Source organism: Bipolaris oryzae (genome assembly GCF_000523455.1).
Source record: "Bipolaris oryzae ATCC 44560 unplaced genomic scaffold scaffold_96, whole genome shotgun sequence".
In the NCBI taxonomy this organism is placed as follows: Eukaryota; Fungi; Ascomycota; class Dothideomycetes; order Pleosporales; family Pleosporaceae; genus Bipolaris; species Bipolaris oryzae.
In genome coordinates, this window is record NW_006911372.1 from 3748 (window position 1) to 18956 (window position 15209).

General features: G+C 46.9%; 6 protein-coding genes across 6 annotated transcripts; 3 read left to right on the forward strand and 3 right to left on the reverse strand.

Annotated features, from left to right (window-relative positions):
• Window positions 1–364: 364 nt before the first annotated feature.
• On the reverse strand, window positions 365–1792 carry COCMIDRAFT_99370 (uncharacterized protein; the record flags this gene model as incomplete). Its single annotated transcript, XM_007691300.1, has 6 exons — window positions 365–744; window positions 792–910; window positions 968–1021; window positions 1072–1124; window positions 1174–1435; window positions 1485–1792. 6 exons carry the CDS (start codon window positions 1790–1792, stop codon window positions 365–367), a joined length of 1176 nt encoding a protein of 391 aa, XP_007689490.1.
• A 1016-nt stretch (window positions 1793–2808) lies between these two features.
• COCMIDRAFT_38104 (uncharacterized protein) lies at window positions 2809–3155 on the reverse strand (the record flags this gene model as incomplete). The annotated part of the gene is made up of 2 exons (XM_007691287.1): window positions 2809–2957; window positions 3098–3155. 2 exons carry the CDS (start codon window positions 3153–3155, stop codon window positions 2809–2811), a joined length of 207 nt encoding a protein of 68 aa, XP_007689477.1.
• Window positions 3156–3297: 142 nt separating this feature from the next.
• Window positions 3298–3940, reverse strand: COCMIDRAFT_38105 (uncharacterized protein; the record flags this gene model as incomplete). Its single annotated transcript, XM_007691288.1, has 3 exons — window positions 3298–3350; window positions 3447–3617; window positions 3667–3940. The coding sequence occupies 3 exons, from the start codon at window positions 3938–3940 to the stop codon at window positions 3298–3300; spliced, it is 498 nt and encodes a 165-aa protein (XP_007689478.1).
• A 4442-nt stretch (window positions 3941–8382) lies between these two features.
• On the forward strand, window positions 8383–9287 carry COCMIDRAFT_38106 (uncharacterized protein; the record flags this gene model as incomplete). The annotated part of the gene is made up of 4 exons (XM_007691289.1): window positions 8383–8423; window positions 8490–8815; window positions 9053–9198; window positions 9234–9287. 4 exons carry the CDS (start codon window positions 8383–8385, stop codon window positions 9285–9287), a joined length of 567 nt encoding a protein of 188 aa, XP_007689479.1.
• An 872-nt stretch (window positions 9288–10159) lies between these two features.
• Window positions 10160–10810, forward strand: COCMIDRAFT_6619 (uncharacterized protein; the record flags this gene model as incomplete). The annotated part of the gene is made up of 1 exon (XM_007691275.1): window positions 10160–10810. One exon carries the CDS (start codon window positions 10160–10162, stop codon window positions 10808–10810), a length of 651 nt encoding a protein of 216 aa, XP_007689465.1.
• Window positions 10811–11786: 976 nt separating this feature from the next.
• COCMIDRAFT_6620 (uncharacterized protein) lies at window positions 11787–15139 on the forward strand (the record flags this gene model as incomplete). Its single annotated transcript, XM_007691276.1, has 2 exons — window positions 11787–14885; window positions 14942–15139. The coding sequence occupies 2 exons, from the start codon at window positions 11787–11789 to the stop codon at window positions 15137–15139; spliced, it is 3297 nt and encodes a 1098-aa protein (XP_007689466.1).
• Window positions 15140–15209: the final 70 nt, after the last annotated feature.

Below are 15209 nucleotides of genomic sequence, written 5' to 3' on the forward strand. Positions count from 1 at the left end.
AACCCTTACGTAGCTCTTCACCCCACCTCACTCGCCCTAACCCGGATCGAGCTTAGAGAAGTATCAGCACTAAACCCCGTGTAACACTAATACAGGACTATAATAGAATAATAATAATACTAAGTAATAAATTAAGACCTTAAAGACAATAAGTATAAATTAAGAAAATAAAGAATTTATAGAAAATAAGTAGTTTATAAAAGTACTTAGCATGACTTCTAGTGATACAGATTAATCGTAATCACGTTAATGGTGTGGGTTTTAGAATTTCTTAGCTACTATGTGGTTGAAGAATTGGAACAACAACCCTCACGCTGAATTTTAAAACATGGTGCTTGGTTTCTCATCTCAAATTCCCCAAATATCAAGGCATCACTGTCTGTTCAGGTTGTCTTGCCAGCGAAGCGTCACCCTTTTCTATATCAACCTCTTCTAAGCTCCTGATGATTGATATAGTTTCCAACCCACTACCGTGCTGATCATCTTGTGATTGATTTGAAGTGACTTCATATCTCGGATTCTCCAATGTATTGTTGTTACCAACATATTCTTGCTTTATAGGTGCATGTTTCATAGATGCGTTGCTGATCGATGCGCCTGCAGATGTAGAGTCTAGAATATGGCTGCGGTTCCGTGCTTTCCTAAAGCGTTGACGGGCCCGCTGTGCAGATGCGAACACGTAATTTCGATTACTCCGGTTTGCTGGATGACGTTTTCGAATGGCCCAGAATGACCCGCGAAATACTGATGGTTCAGCGGGGTACGCATAGCAGAGAACCAGGAAAGCTTACAAGGTTGCAAACAAGCACTGTTAACAGCAACAATGGCGATACAGAACTCCCGTATCCCCCAGCGCGCGATATTAAGAACGAATATGTTGGGTACGACAGTGAGTGATACACGGGTAACACTTTCCAACCTTATTGTAAGCCTTTCATTGCATGAAGATGAAGGCATAATCACGTACCATGCTGCCAGAACGAAGAGACCGGAGGCCAAAAGGACAAAAACACCAAATCGACTGGGCATGTCAGGATCTCTTCGCATTTAGGAAGCAAAAGAACCACGTACATGGACAAAGGCTTGTTCAACTGCCAAAGAAGTGGAACTGGTATACTAAGCAACTTAGCTGTGTTAGTGTAGGTGCTGACTTGTGGTTAGCAATGGACCTACAAAAACATCTGTCGTAGCGTTAAGACAGCTTGCAAGAATGAGGATTTTTGGTGACGCGGTGCATACGAGAGGTGGATGCGGAACTAACTGCCACCTTTGGTGGTATGGCAGGCATGAGAGGCTCAAAGCCAGTGTGGTGGCCGTGAATCCTGACAAGCATAGAATTATAGTGAATCGTAGCATATAGATTTGCCAGAGCTCCAAGAAGATTCGTCGGTAGAGTATTACAACAATACCTTTGAGACTGAAGATCAAAACGATGCTTATTCTTGGTTAGTATCTTTACAATAATGCGATGTTGTCATACTTACTACGCGTACCAAGAGCCTAAGAAGAGCTTGCTTGACAGCTCTACTTCTGCAAACTTGACATGACTGAACAGAGCTATCTCAGCTGTAGAGTAGTCGGTATTCGTTCCAGTGTGATACATTATTTCTGTTACGGCGCACGTGTACGTCCAGGCAATCAGTGTAACGAACGCGAAGCCATCATCAAGTTGCAGTCCCATTACTCCAACGGTACGAAGGCGCACTGCGAACCTGAGAAGAAGCCATAGTGCGCCAACGGAGTAAAGACCCCAAACCTCTGGTAGGAACTTGTCATCGCGCGCGGGTGCCATAACGTCAAGCCTTCGTCGTGGTGTGTTAAGGTTGTTGAGTATCACAGATTTAGATGGCAGTCCTTACGGGCGTGAGTCATAACATCAACGCCGATAATAACGCAAAGGTTCACATCCATTTTTAAAAGACTGGGAGTTCCAAAGTTGTCCGTTGGCTTGTGCGAAGAGGGGGTAAGTTTGGTCTTTGAAGCCCGTCCAAACTTTATTTTTGAACCTACTCGCATAGATAAGTCGAATGGTTCCGAGTCTTCCAATTCGTCCATTGCGAACATGGTATCTATCTATCTTTTGGCTTCCGGAAAATAACAATGGTTTTATACTTGCCCCCAACCCCCCAACCCCCAAAGACCGTCGGATATTGCACGAAAATCCTTAGAGCCCTTGAAAATGTGGGAACGAATCGGAATTTCCGGAGTTAGGTCCAATGGCCTTGTATGGCTGACCGAAAACGCGGGCTTCCGACGCGCATCTCCGCCCAGCTGGACACGCAGTTCCGCTTAGCTGGCAGCCGCTCAGCTGGAAGCCGCTCGCTTCCTAATAAAAAGTGCACTTTTTGAAACCCCTCATTATTTCCTGCTCAGGCAACTAAGCCGTACTGGTTAGCAATCATGTCACGGCTGTTGCGTGTTCCGATAGCATGCATGTGCTTTTATCTTGGCGTGTAGCGCACCTTTCTGTCTAGTATACCGTCCCAATGCTTTCTCTTGGCAGTAGTTATCGCGTCATTATTGTAAACAGTAGCGACATACTACATACATGATCAGAAACGCAGTTAAGTGCATCCTGGATCATGTAGTTAAAGAAGTTTTACTTTATCCCTCTTCGCACGAAAGAACTGTGATTCATCTACATTTTGCCTTTTTGTGGGATAACCTATCGTTGTGTCAAAATACCCACCATGCTGCGGCGGCTCGAAAGGCGACCTGGGGCTACTTCAACCCGACCATAGCATTACCCAACGCCTCCAGTATCGACAATATATAATTTTGGCAGAAAATCAGATATGCAGTATGTTGCTACGGTTCATTAAAGTCCAGTATCTTAGCGGTCGCATTTCTGTACCTAGGACCTGCAGCTTCCCTGCCACTATGCCTGCTTGTTTTCCATCGAAGTAAAAACTCAAAATCGCGGCAGACGTGGACCTGATCTGCGTTGATATAGTTGCCTTCATAACCGGCATAGTATCTAATGGGATTGGTGTTATGTCCCCGTAGCACATGATGAGTTGACGGAGTTGGTTTATGCAGTGATCTGTCCATCTTCGACACACTTCTCGTTATCGTCATAGAGTGCCTCAGCTCGTACCTGTGTGTTTTCTCCCGTGAACCTTATGTCGTTGATAGTACTCTGGATAAAATGTCATTCTTGTATGATTCTGTAAACGCTTGTTATGTCATGTTACCCATCAGGCGTGGACTAGTACCGGGCAACGAAGAGAGTGAAAAATATCGAGCCTGTTATTTTTTCAGTCATGCGATTTCGACCTGGTATCGAGAAGTGTGAAATTACCCGGTGCGGTATCCTCCTCGACGATCATCCGAATATTCGTCTGAACTCTCTCCCCGTGATTGTTATCCCTCTTCGTCCGTGACAAGAAAGTAGAGACCTTATATCATTAGCCGAATCCGCAACGAAGCTAATCGTCGAGAACTACCTCCGATTTCACCAGTAGATATATTCCAAGCCTTGTCAACAACTGGGCTAGGCGATCCAGCGGATGCAAATATATTCGAGTTGGGCAAGAAGTACTTCTCTCCTGTCTCTCCAATTCGCGGGCTACTGGGGAGTCTTGTTTTGATAAACTTGATCGCTTGTGTAGCTGGTACTAAGCCCTTAAGTTAGCAGAAGGGGTAGCATAATGGAGGGACCGTTACGAAATTCTGTATCGAATCTGCCACCACACGTTCTGAAGTCATTGTCATTGCGTAGTTCCCAATTGTTGAAAATGAGCTCCGCAGACGTCAAAGCAAAAAACCATGCCAGCGCCACCCAGATACGGAACCTTTTTTCAGAGCCAACATTCGTATGACTAGTCGTCTTGTAGTGCTTCTCTCCAAATTCCAACCCAAAGTCTTCGTCTGATACTCGACTGTACCGTTTGAAAAGACTTCGCCTCGGATACTTCAGGAACGCTATGATAAATCGCATGTTGAGATGCCCGCGTGGCTGTATATTTTAGCTGCAAAGACGTATGCTAAAACGCTTACAAAGAAAAGACAGAAAACTTAATAGTTGCATAACTGATGATACCTTGTTGCTGATTTCGGTGCGTGAATGACACGTGGCTCATTATAATGTACGATCTGAACAGTATGATTACTTAAACCTAGACTGGGAATTGTCCAGTCTGGTCACAGGGACCACTATGGATATGCAGGCGCTGAAATGCTCATACCTGCAACCCTACCGTTTCCTGGAACAGAATAGTATCTCTAATCTTATGGCACGGGTTCCTGCAGCTAGTAAATATACGGCTATTCACAAAAGGTGATGACTGGAGTATGAGCTCTTAGGATAATTCTCTTCTTTAGTTTGAATGTTACTAACGCACCAGAGATTAATATACTCATTAGCGTTATACATTGTTGTATTTCCAGCTCACGTGATCCTTATCTCATAATCCGTGACTCCCAATACTGAATCTGTCATACCGTTCAAGAGTAAACTACGGTACTCGTGATATCATTTTCATGTAATTCCATGAGAAGTATCAAGACGAGATTAAATCACTTGAAATTGAAGATCTCTACAAGTGCCAAAGTGACTCGCCGAAGGATCGTCAAGGGTCTCAAATGTTTCAGTAAGAACTTTGATTCATTACCCAGGCCTCGGTCTAGTTTAAGAACACGTGCCCAGCCAATTACCCTCTCACTAAATATGTTAACATTCTTAGCAACATAACCTTCCATACAAATGGGATTTTTTAGACTACATGTCTTCCTATTGATAATATAAGAACCTAGCTCTCGTAGAGTTACGGAAAAGGTCCGCGCTGGAGAACGTTGTCGACGAACTTCTCGGCTTCGATCTGTAAGCCCCTATCTCAGCAACGATGCAAGTCTGTTCAGTACTTACCAACGGGAGCTGGGGCGGCCTCGAGCTCGGCGGCGGGAACAGCCATGGCGATGGCAACGAGGGGAGCTATGGTAGCGAAGAACTTCATTTTTGCGGCTTATACTGCTGAGTTTCAGACTTTGCAAGTTGTGGAATATTTGGTAGGGCTGTGATGTTGTGGTACTGTGAGCTGTGGAAAATTGTGCAATGCTGGTGAATTCTGTGATATTTATACTTCATATCAAAGACGCTGAGTGTACCATAGGACTGTATGCTTGATCCTCGGCTGGTCTTTCAGCACTGAATCCCAGCCTGCGCTTTCGAGCTAGTTTCGGACGCATGCATTGCCACATGTCGTGTTACAAATGCCCAAAGCCATATCGTTCCCTAATCTTCCATCCGGTTACGTCTCAGTAACAGCGCAACTTTCTCCATTTGTAGGCGTTGATCTCCATTCAGTTTTGTAAACTAACATCTCTTGAGAGCATACATCGCAGATTGGGTGGCTAAACCCAGCTCGTATTAGTGAGCGCGTCTATTGCTTGCTAATATGATTGTAACTTGACGTAGTTCTGCATTCCCCAAGATGGCCTTCAAGATTTTCGCAATGCGGTTGGTCCCTCGATCAGTAACACCTCGCTTGCTGACGTTCAATACGCGACCTTTTGTCCTGATTTAGGCAATTCTCTAATTTCGAAAATGTTCAGTTGAGGCAATCTGCAGTTGTAGGGGATTCCTTTATTTGAGAGGTTGAGCTAAGCTGGGTTTTGTTGATGTACAGTTATTCTGGCTTGCATTCCAAACTACTCACGCCTTCCATTGCGACCAATCTACTGCATAATACCGGGCCATCGGGTCACAACTTGGGAAACGAACGTGTGCTTGTCTAAAATGCACCTAATAGTAAACTGCCTAAGACACGTATAATGGGATCATATCAGCCTCTTGAGGCATCTGCAACAGAGCATTTCGTGGCAAAGGTGAGAGTGTCGAGTCATGAGATACAGCCATGCTCTTGCTTTGGTGCAGCAGACTTTGATGGATGAGGATACTGGAATTCTTCGAAACCCTACCCTTGCCAACGTTCAGCTTCAGAAGCTTAAGTGGCGCATGAAAATCAACTTGCTGCTCTTTTGCCGCTCACGTGATTTCACGGTTACTGGCGTTGTCTTTCTTTCAAGAGCGTCTTCGGACTACCGGAGAACGGAAATTAATTATCACTTTGGTAAGCATACACAGCAAGAATCGAGATGGGTCGGACGGGCATGTTTATCAAGTTCCTTCTTAGAACCAGTACGCCAGTACGCCAGTACTTTGACCCGCCTTTGGTTACAAAACCGTAGATGGAACGTTATTTGACATACGCAAGAACGTACTTCGCAGTCCTCCTTCACCAGAGACGGACAAGGCGTGACACCGACTTTCCGAGGTATCCTCCTGGGTCACCAACAAAGAGGACCTTCTGAAGCTCGGCAAGGACTCAGAAAAGACCATCAAGATTGATCACTCATTCGGCTTTGGCGACGACAAGTATGCTGTCTCGCTGGATGTTCAGCACAACATTTAATATTTGAACGTGATCCAGAAGTATGACCACCACGATCATTACTATGCCGCTGAGCTAAGACCTGTGATGCCGCTGCTACATGAAGCGCATGGGGATCACTGCCTGCTTATTTTATTGCAATATTTCGCTTGCTATCCAAGTTTAGATGTTTACACCCACGTTTGGATTGATGGTCAACCAGGTCCCTTCCCAGATTTCGCTGTCAACAGACAACGCAGGAGTCATGAGGCAATGTTGGAATGGCAGGCTAAAGAGTTTGTGACAGACAAGGAATTCACCTCGGGAAGTCCTGAAAATCCTCCACCAGGCACGTATGTGTAACTGCCAATGCTAGGGTTTGAAGAGTGGATGGAGCAGGGACATGTTCATTTGGGAAGTCACTAGAGTGTATCACCGTTGATTAGAGATGACGTATCTCAAGCTAGAAGTTCGTGTTACCGATATCACATAATAGTTCTACTACAAGTAGAATATTTATACTAGTAGGTTTCTACTAGGCTAAACTGTACTCTAGTTTGGATCTTGTTTAGATATTTGTAGTAATAGTCGCTCAGTCGTTGTAAAGGGCTCTGTGCCTCACTACTCACCCCACGCTTGAAAGCAGCACTCTTTACGTTTACACCTTAATAACTCCACAACCGGGACCTGCAAAGACATCAGATAAGAAGCATCAAAACCGCACAGCCATGTGCTATCAGATAGGCAAGAAAACATGTTTTCTAAAGGTTGTGCTGACCCTTATCACGATTTCGGTCTTCAAACCCACTGGCCACCAACCACCAACCACCAACTGCTGAACACCTCAGCTGGCGCTGTGATGTGTTCAGCCTAGCCGAATGAGCTAGACACTCTAAAAACTCCCGACACATGCGAGAGCACATGCAGTCTCCTTGTCGTTGTCTATTGCGCGATCCCAGATTTGTTTTCCATCACAACTCAACCAGTCCCCATAATACTTAACTTTGTTTGGCCAGACTCCAGAACACTTAACCTTCTTTTCAATTTCGTGCACTGAATATGGTTTGATCTAGTAATTATTAGTAAAATAAAGATAGGATAAGAGGTGAGTCTTACACAGTCAACCCATTGCCAAGTTTCGCATTGCGTGGCGGTGCCACCCCACATACGGCCATTTTTATAATGCCAGTCAGAAGCACAGCCCCAGTGCTTAGCGGCTCAGGTAGGTGCAGCAAGAAAAGCTATAGTAAGGAGGATAAATTCAAGTTGCATTCCGAAGATATAATGTAAAAGTCTTTTCAACTTGTGTTTTATCGAACGGGCTGTACTTGATAAGAAAGGGATTGGGTGCGATCTATATAAAACTAAGGGATACACCTACTCGCCCATAGTATTCAAGACCTTGTACTGTTTTTCACTCCGAAAATCTTACCTCCCTTAGAGACCTAGATCTAGCTTATCATTGAGACGATTAGAAGCTCATAAGACAACGCTCAGGATATAAGTAACAACATTAATAAGCGAGCTGGACGGTAAAACAAGATATTTATATTAGATTGGCTCAAGGTTTATGTTAAATTTGACCACTCCGGGCTGACATAATAATTAAATAGAATCTCTCTTACCGTGGACTCTTCTGTAGTGCTTACAGATAAGAAATGCATTTCAATGCAGAATGTACCTGGACCCTTTAGCAAAACTTTAAAAGATTACCTGGACTCTCCGCATGATCGCTTTGATAATAAGGGCGGAATTGTAATTTAGGTAAGCAGAATCTTTGAATCTGCTTTCCCCCCCGTTTTTTTCTTGCTGATGGGATAGCACGTAGGAGTGCGATTAAGAGATTGCCCCTACTGCTATTTCTTCCTAGATGGATTTATCCGATTTTGCTCGAATGATTGCAATAGCGCGTATAATATGAGGTTATCAGGAAAAAAAATAGTTCGTGGATATTGACTGAGGGCCCGTGCATATGGGGACTGGCCATTGTCCCGACAATGTTGAATCTATCATGGCCTATTCGCCGTTCGAACCGTACCGGAAGTTTGATAAGCTCAAGAATGGCGTACAAAGTTACTGGAACGCCGCAGATTGTCTCTTTGAGTCCTGTGGTGAAAGCCGGAAGCAACAGTTTGCACCCACAGCATTAGTCATGGGGCCCATACAATTAACTTTGAAGAACGTCGCATGGACAGAGCAGCGCATTATACACGTTACCAATCCCCTGCCATGGCTGTGCGATATCTTAGCCCTAGCTTTGGCCCTTGTACCACTACCGGCCGAAAAAGGAGCTGGTTTTTTAACTCATCAGAGAGAGGAAAAAAGTAACGACTTAGCAGGATACGCGGGGAACATGAGAAGGTCAGCTATGCGCTTTATGGTAGTCACACTTGGGGCGTGCCTCTTGGTCTGCTATGCAGCGTTGGTTTTCGACGAAATATACAGTAAAAGATCTGCGCTCGGTTGCATTGTTTCATTCTTCATTACTGCCTGATATGTCGCCGCTCTACTTCCAGCATCAATCCATAGAACCTTTGCGGAATGAAGACAAGCACTGACCAAGAGACTGAATCAAGAAAGAGAGGCTCACATTGGTGTTCGGCCCGACAGCAATCATTTAATTCCACTCGAAGTACACGGAATTCGACCAGCGGTTGCAAGGAATGCAATGATTACCGTAGAATATAACAAAGGGAAGGTGGTTTCGGCTATTCAGGGATCGGATGAGGACTGGCCGGTTCAAATAGCCCGGGGTATATACTATATCACTAGCACAGTGATATTCACGAGTATCACGGCGGTGACTATCATAGAGTTGGTGGTTTGGGTCTCTTGTGTTTCGCAGTCACTGGTACTATTGAGGTTCTTACTTTCTGTATTTGCCTCCTTTTCGAGGAGACAGGCCAAAGAACGTGAGTGTTGGTTGTGTATTACGAAACTTGTTTGACGAGGATCACTTTGATAGCTTGACTGGTAGCTAGAACTAGACAAATCAACTAACGTTCAATGTAAACAGCATAGTCCCAAAGGGAAGAAAGACTGGGGAGCAGGCCGGAATAAAAAAACCACTCCCAAGCCGTATTGCGGTGGCGGCTCTACACCGTGGCCAGGAGCCCTTTGAATCCAAATCAATCTCGTGCACACGAGGATATATGCATCTTATCAAAACATTCCCCAGTTATGGCTATCTTGTATGCTAGACTGTTTCCAGTACTACAATAGCACAAAAGCATATTACAAAACACCTAACATGCGTCCAATTGAAACAGAGGCTCATTGGAGTCGCTTGTGAACTGACTGGATATTCCGCAATCCTTGGCCACTAATCGCTTCCAATACACAGCTAATACCTTGGATATAAGCAGAGTTTCCTTTAGAGGTTCCCTGGTTATAACAAGTAAATCATCTTCTGGGTTTAAGAGGTGTGAACCAGTCAGCTCATGAGAAATGAGAAATGATGAAGCTGGTACAATGCAACAGCAGATCCTTCTCACAAAGTAGCGAAAACCCTACTCTGCACAATGTCTCAAGGTTCCCGCACGGGTTCACACAATGCATTACTCTTGTGTGAACTATCGCAATGTGATTGAGACAGCAGCATTGTTACTAGTACATTATGAAGGGGAGCGCTGGCCATGCCCAGCCCTATGAAATTTCTTCTCTTCTTTCGATTTACTATAATAAGGAAATACCTTTCCTGGGGTCGATATTTCCCCCACATAACAACAGACATCAATACAAAAGTATTTGCAGTTTTGAATCCAATTACTGCTTGCTTTTCTTCGACCATGAATACATGGGTCCTCATGATAGTACTCGTCTTCATGATGCTTGTAATAGCAGGGCTGGTAACCTACTTTGGCTACCATCAGTCCAAGCAACAGTTTCTCCCTGGTTATGACGAAGAACGCATGCAACATGCTAGGGAAAACGAACAGAACCAAGGCGATAATTTCGAACTCTGGGGAATTGGACTTTCAACAAACGTGCATCCTGACAATCGGCCATATGGGCATCTTCACGCAGTACCGGCGAACATGACGCCAGTGGCAGATCCAGTCGCACCTCGTGTAGATATTGAACACCAGGTGAGAGAAGATTTCCTCGCCCCGTCGGAGCGAGTGTTCATGACGGCCGAGGCGGCAGACGAGAATAAATATGGAAGACATGACACTGTCGAGCATTTCCAGGATCAGCGGATGCACGGTGCGCTTGGAGCAGGCACGATGCGACATGTCAACGCAGTGAACCCAGCCGATGTTGAGTATGCTGCTGGAGAACCAATCGCATCAGACATCTGGAACAAGATTAGCAACCGAGAAGTACGGGTTCCTCGGCGCAAATGCCTGCAGAAGACGGCCAAACCCAAGGTTGTGACCATTCGCGCTGTCACACCTGACGCTGAAGATAGTGCAATGCGCGGGCTAGGAAACAACTGAGCCCGGGACTTGAGAGATCGGGACCGTGGGTAGAGAGCAATGGAAGAACGAAGAAGGAAAAGAATGTGCTGCTGTTGTTTAGTAGTGGTAAATGGCATCAGTCTGAAAACTTGAGTCGTGAGCTAGATATCTAGGCGCTATGGAAGCCATCTAGGACGGCTTCAGTACCTTTACAAAGGTAAGTCATTTGATCAAACCATTTGATAGGATGAATGGTTGCCAATTTAGCTCCGGTGGCATTTCTGAGTTTGGTGGGTGAGACGGGGGGCGTTGCCATTGGATAGAAGACAGACAGAGCTGTACACAGTCGAGTAGCATAGATTTCATGATATATTTGAGAACAGAATTCAGAGTCCCAGAAACCTGTGCGCGTGGGATCGAGTGAATGTGTATGTATATGTAGTATGTGGGTTTGAGAGACGGGGGAAGTTTGCACACCTGTGCTTTGCAGAAGCGGGCGGCATTCGAGAATGTTCTACAGCATTGGAAATCGACTTTGTCATCGCTGCGAAGATGCGGATATGGCGATCGAGGATAACGGTGTATAGTGCAGAAAGGCGCTGGACGAGGTGAGATGTGCGGAGAGATGTATGCATGCCTATGTAGTTGTAGCTGTGGGTATTATAAGGAATATACAGAGATGAATGGGTCGTAGAGTATGTGCGAGCTGATGGAATCCAAGCGTCGCGTAGTGCCGGGGTTTTGCCATCGCGGCTATCGGAATCTGAGGAGCTTGGACGTGCGGTGATGATGTCGAGATTCCGACGTTGCTGATCAATTGATGCGTAGACGATAGCTATGCCGCCACTACCATATCGCCTTTTATATTTGCACATTGTTTAATTATTCCTCTCCCCGCATCAATTCACGTGGCGAGAACACGTGTGCTGCCTGTTTCCACGCACACTGCTCTCATTCTTTGTATACCCTCATAAGATTTTCTGCCGCCTGGCTGCACTCATAACACAAACACATCATGCTCCAGAGCCAGAACCTGCCGTGGCGGGCAGCCCTCCGCCAGGCATCGCGCTCGAATTGTACAAAATTCACCACCAGATCATCGCCACGATATCTCCTCGCCCAATGCACAGCATCGCTGGTTGCACGGCCACTCCACCGGTGCCCCTCGCCACCCGCCGCCCTCTTCGCATACCGCAACTTCTCCACGTCGCTGAGCAAGCAAAAGGAAAAAGATCCCAAGACACCACCTGAACCACTGGGTGAGGGCGCAGCCGAGGAGACTGATGAGCTAAAGAAGCTCAAGGAGCAGCAGAAAAGCCGAGAAGTCGAGGACAAGAGTGACACGTCCGAGCCAGTACCCCCGCGCACCGGCTCCGGGCGAGGCAGCGCAGCAGGCGGAGCCACTGGAGGTGGCGAGGGTGGTGATGGCGGCGGCAAGAAGCGAAAGGGCTCCGAACGTGCCCTCGTCAAGCCCACGATACCAGACGTCTACCCACAAGTCATGGCAATACCACTCGTCAAGCGCCCGTTGTTCCCTGGCTTCTACAAGGCCATCACAATCAGAGATAGGGAGGTCGGCCAGGCAATTGCCGACATGGTGAAGCGGGGACAACCGTACATTGGAGCCTTTATGTTCAAAGATGAGGCCGCTGACAAGGACGTTATCGACGACCCTAACGAGGTCTACGATGTGGGCACATTCTGCCAGGTTACAAGCGCATTCCCTGTGGGCGCCGATGATAACTTCGCCATGACTTGCGTTCTTTACCCGCACCGCCGCATAAAGATGACGGGTTTGACGCCGCCAACGCAAGCCAAGGAGGAGCCATTGGTAGCTGAGAGTACTATGGACGAAGGTTCCGAAACACCAGAGACCGATGCAGCTGCGACCCAATCCAAGGGTGACGTCGTTGCCAGCTTCGAAGAGTCCACTGAAGATACCAAGACGGCTCAAGGCGCCCTGGTCCCCACCATTCTCAAGGGCCGCAAGGTCAGCATCGCTGACGTGGACAACATGGTTGAAGAGCCCTTTGACCTAAAATCGAACAAGACAATCCAGGTGCTGGTCAACGAGATTGTCAACACTTTCAAGGGCGTTGCCCTCTTAAACCCACTGTTCCGAGACCATGTCTCGACCTTCTCTGTACACACTACCATGAACGTTGGCGAGGATCCCGTCAAGCTGGCTGATTTTGCAGCTGCCGTAGCCCAAGCCGAGTCGCACGAGCTGCAAGATGCGCTCGAGGAGATGGACATTGAAAAGCGGCTGAGCAAAGCACTAGAGCTTCTGAAGAAGGAACTCATTAGTGCAGAACTTCAAAAGAAGGTCGCAGACGATGTCAACGCCCGAGTCACGAAGAAGCATCGCGAATACATGCTAATGGAACAAATGAAAGGCATCAAACGTGAACTCGGCATTGAGTCCGACGGCAAGGACAAGCTGATTGAGAAGTTTAACGAAAAGGCCAGCAAGTTGGCTATGCCCGAAGCTGTGCGCAAGGTCTTCGAGGAGGAGATGAGCAAGCTGCAAGGCCTCGAGCCCAACGGATCAGAGTTTAATGTAACCCGCAACTACCTTGACTGGCTCACACAGCTTCCTTGGGGTTTACGTAGCGCCGAAAACTTTGGTATCCAGCATGCACGCGAAGTCTTAGATGAAGACCACCATGGCCTAAAAGACGTAAAAGACCGCATCCTAGAGTTCATCGCTGTCGGCAAACTGCGCGGCACTGTTGAAGGCAAGATCCTTTGTTTGGTAGGACCGCCAGGTGTGGGCAAAACATCCATCGGAAAGTCAATTGCTCGCGCCTTAAACCGCCAGTACTACCGCTTCAGTGTCGGTGGTATGTACGATGTAGCAGAAATCAAAGGTCACCGCAGAACATATGTTGGTGCACTGCCTGGACGTATCATTCAGGCTCTCAAGAAATGTCAAACCGAGAACCCACTCGTCTTGATTGATGAAGTTGACAAGATTGGTCGGAATAGCAATCATGGTGACCCAGCATCTGCCCTTCTCGAGCTACTTGACCCAGAGCAAAACAATAGCTTCCTAGATCATTACCTAGACGTGCCTGTCGATCTATCCAAAGTCCTTTTCGTGTGCACAGCCAATATGGACGAGACCATTCCGCAACCACTGCTTGACCGTATGGAGGTAATACGACTTTCGGGCTATGTTTCCGATGAGAAGATTGCAATCGCTGAGAAGTACCTGTCTCCTGCGGCCAAGGAAATGAGCGGTTTGAAGGATGCTGACGTTGTGCTTGAGAAAGATGCAATTGTCGAGCTCATCAACAAGTACTGCCGTGAGTCTGGTGTGCGAAATCTCAAGAAGCATATTGAAAAGGTCTACCGAAAGTCTGCTTTGAAGATTGTCACTGATGTGGGCGAGGAGGCTCTTCCAGAAGCTGCAGCTTTGACGGAAGAGGGCAAGGCTGCGCAACAGGAATCAAACAAGAACGAGAACGACCCCAAAGAGACCCCAAAGAACATCGAGGAGCAGACTACCGAAAAGCCTCGCGTGGCTCTCAAGGTACCAGATTCAGTGCATGTTTCAATCACCAAGGACAATCTTAAAGACTATGTCGGCCCACCAATTTTTACTTCTGACCGCCTATACGACTTTACGCCACCTGGTGTAGCCATGGGTCTAGCATGGACCTCCATGGGCGGCTCTGCGCTCTACATTGAATCTATCCTGCAAAATGCGCTGTCCGCTTCGTCGTCACCTGGTCTCGAGCGCAGCGGTTCCCTCCGAGATGTGATGAAGGAGTCGACCGGGGTTGCCTACTCGTTCGCAAAGAGCATCATGGCTCGCGATTTCCCAAAGAATAAATTCTTCGAACATGCCAGGATACACTTGCACTGCCCCGAGGGCGGTACTCCTAAAGACGGGCCAAGCGCTGGCATCACGATGGCTACCAGCTTGCTCAGTTTGGGGCTCAACAAGAAGATTAGAGACGATGTTGCCATGACTGGCGAGCTTACTCTTACCGGAAAAGTGCTGAGAATTGGTGGACTACGCGAAAAGACTGTCGCAGCACGAAGGGCAGGTGCAAAAACCGTGATTTTCCCACACGACAATATGAGTGATTGGCTGGAACTACCGGAGGTACGTGTCACGTCTTATCTACATTAGGAGAGGATGATTGGCTAACTTGCCAACAGAATATCAAAGAAGGCATCGAGGGCCGCCCCGTGTCATGGTACCGAGAGGTGTTTGACATTGTGTTCCCCGATCTTGACAAGGAAGCTGCCAACAAGATGTGGGAGAAGGAACTAAAATCCAAGAAGGGTGACCGCAAGAAGCGTGAGCAAAAGAGAAAAGAGGAGGAGGAGGAAGAGTCTGGCGACGACGATGACTAAGCTAGAGCCCTAGATGTAAGATATGTACAGTGACTAAGTGAGACATGGGATTGGAGCAACGCAAGCGCAT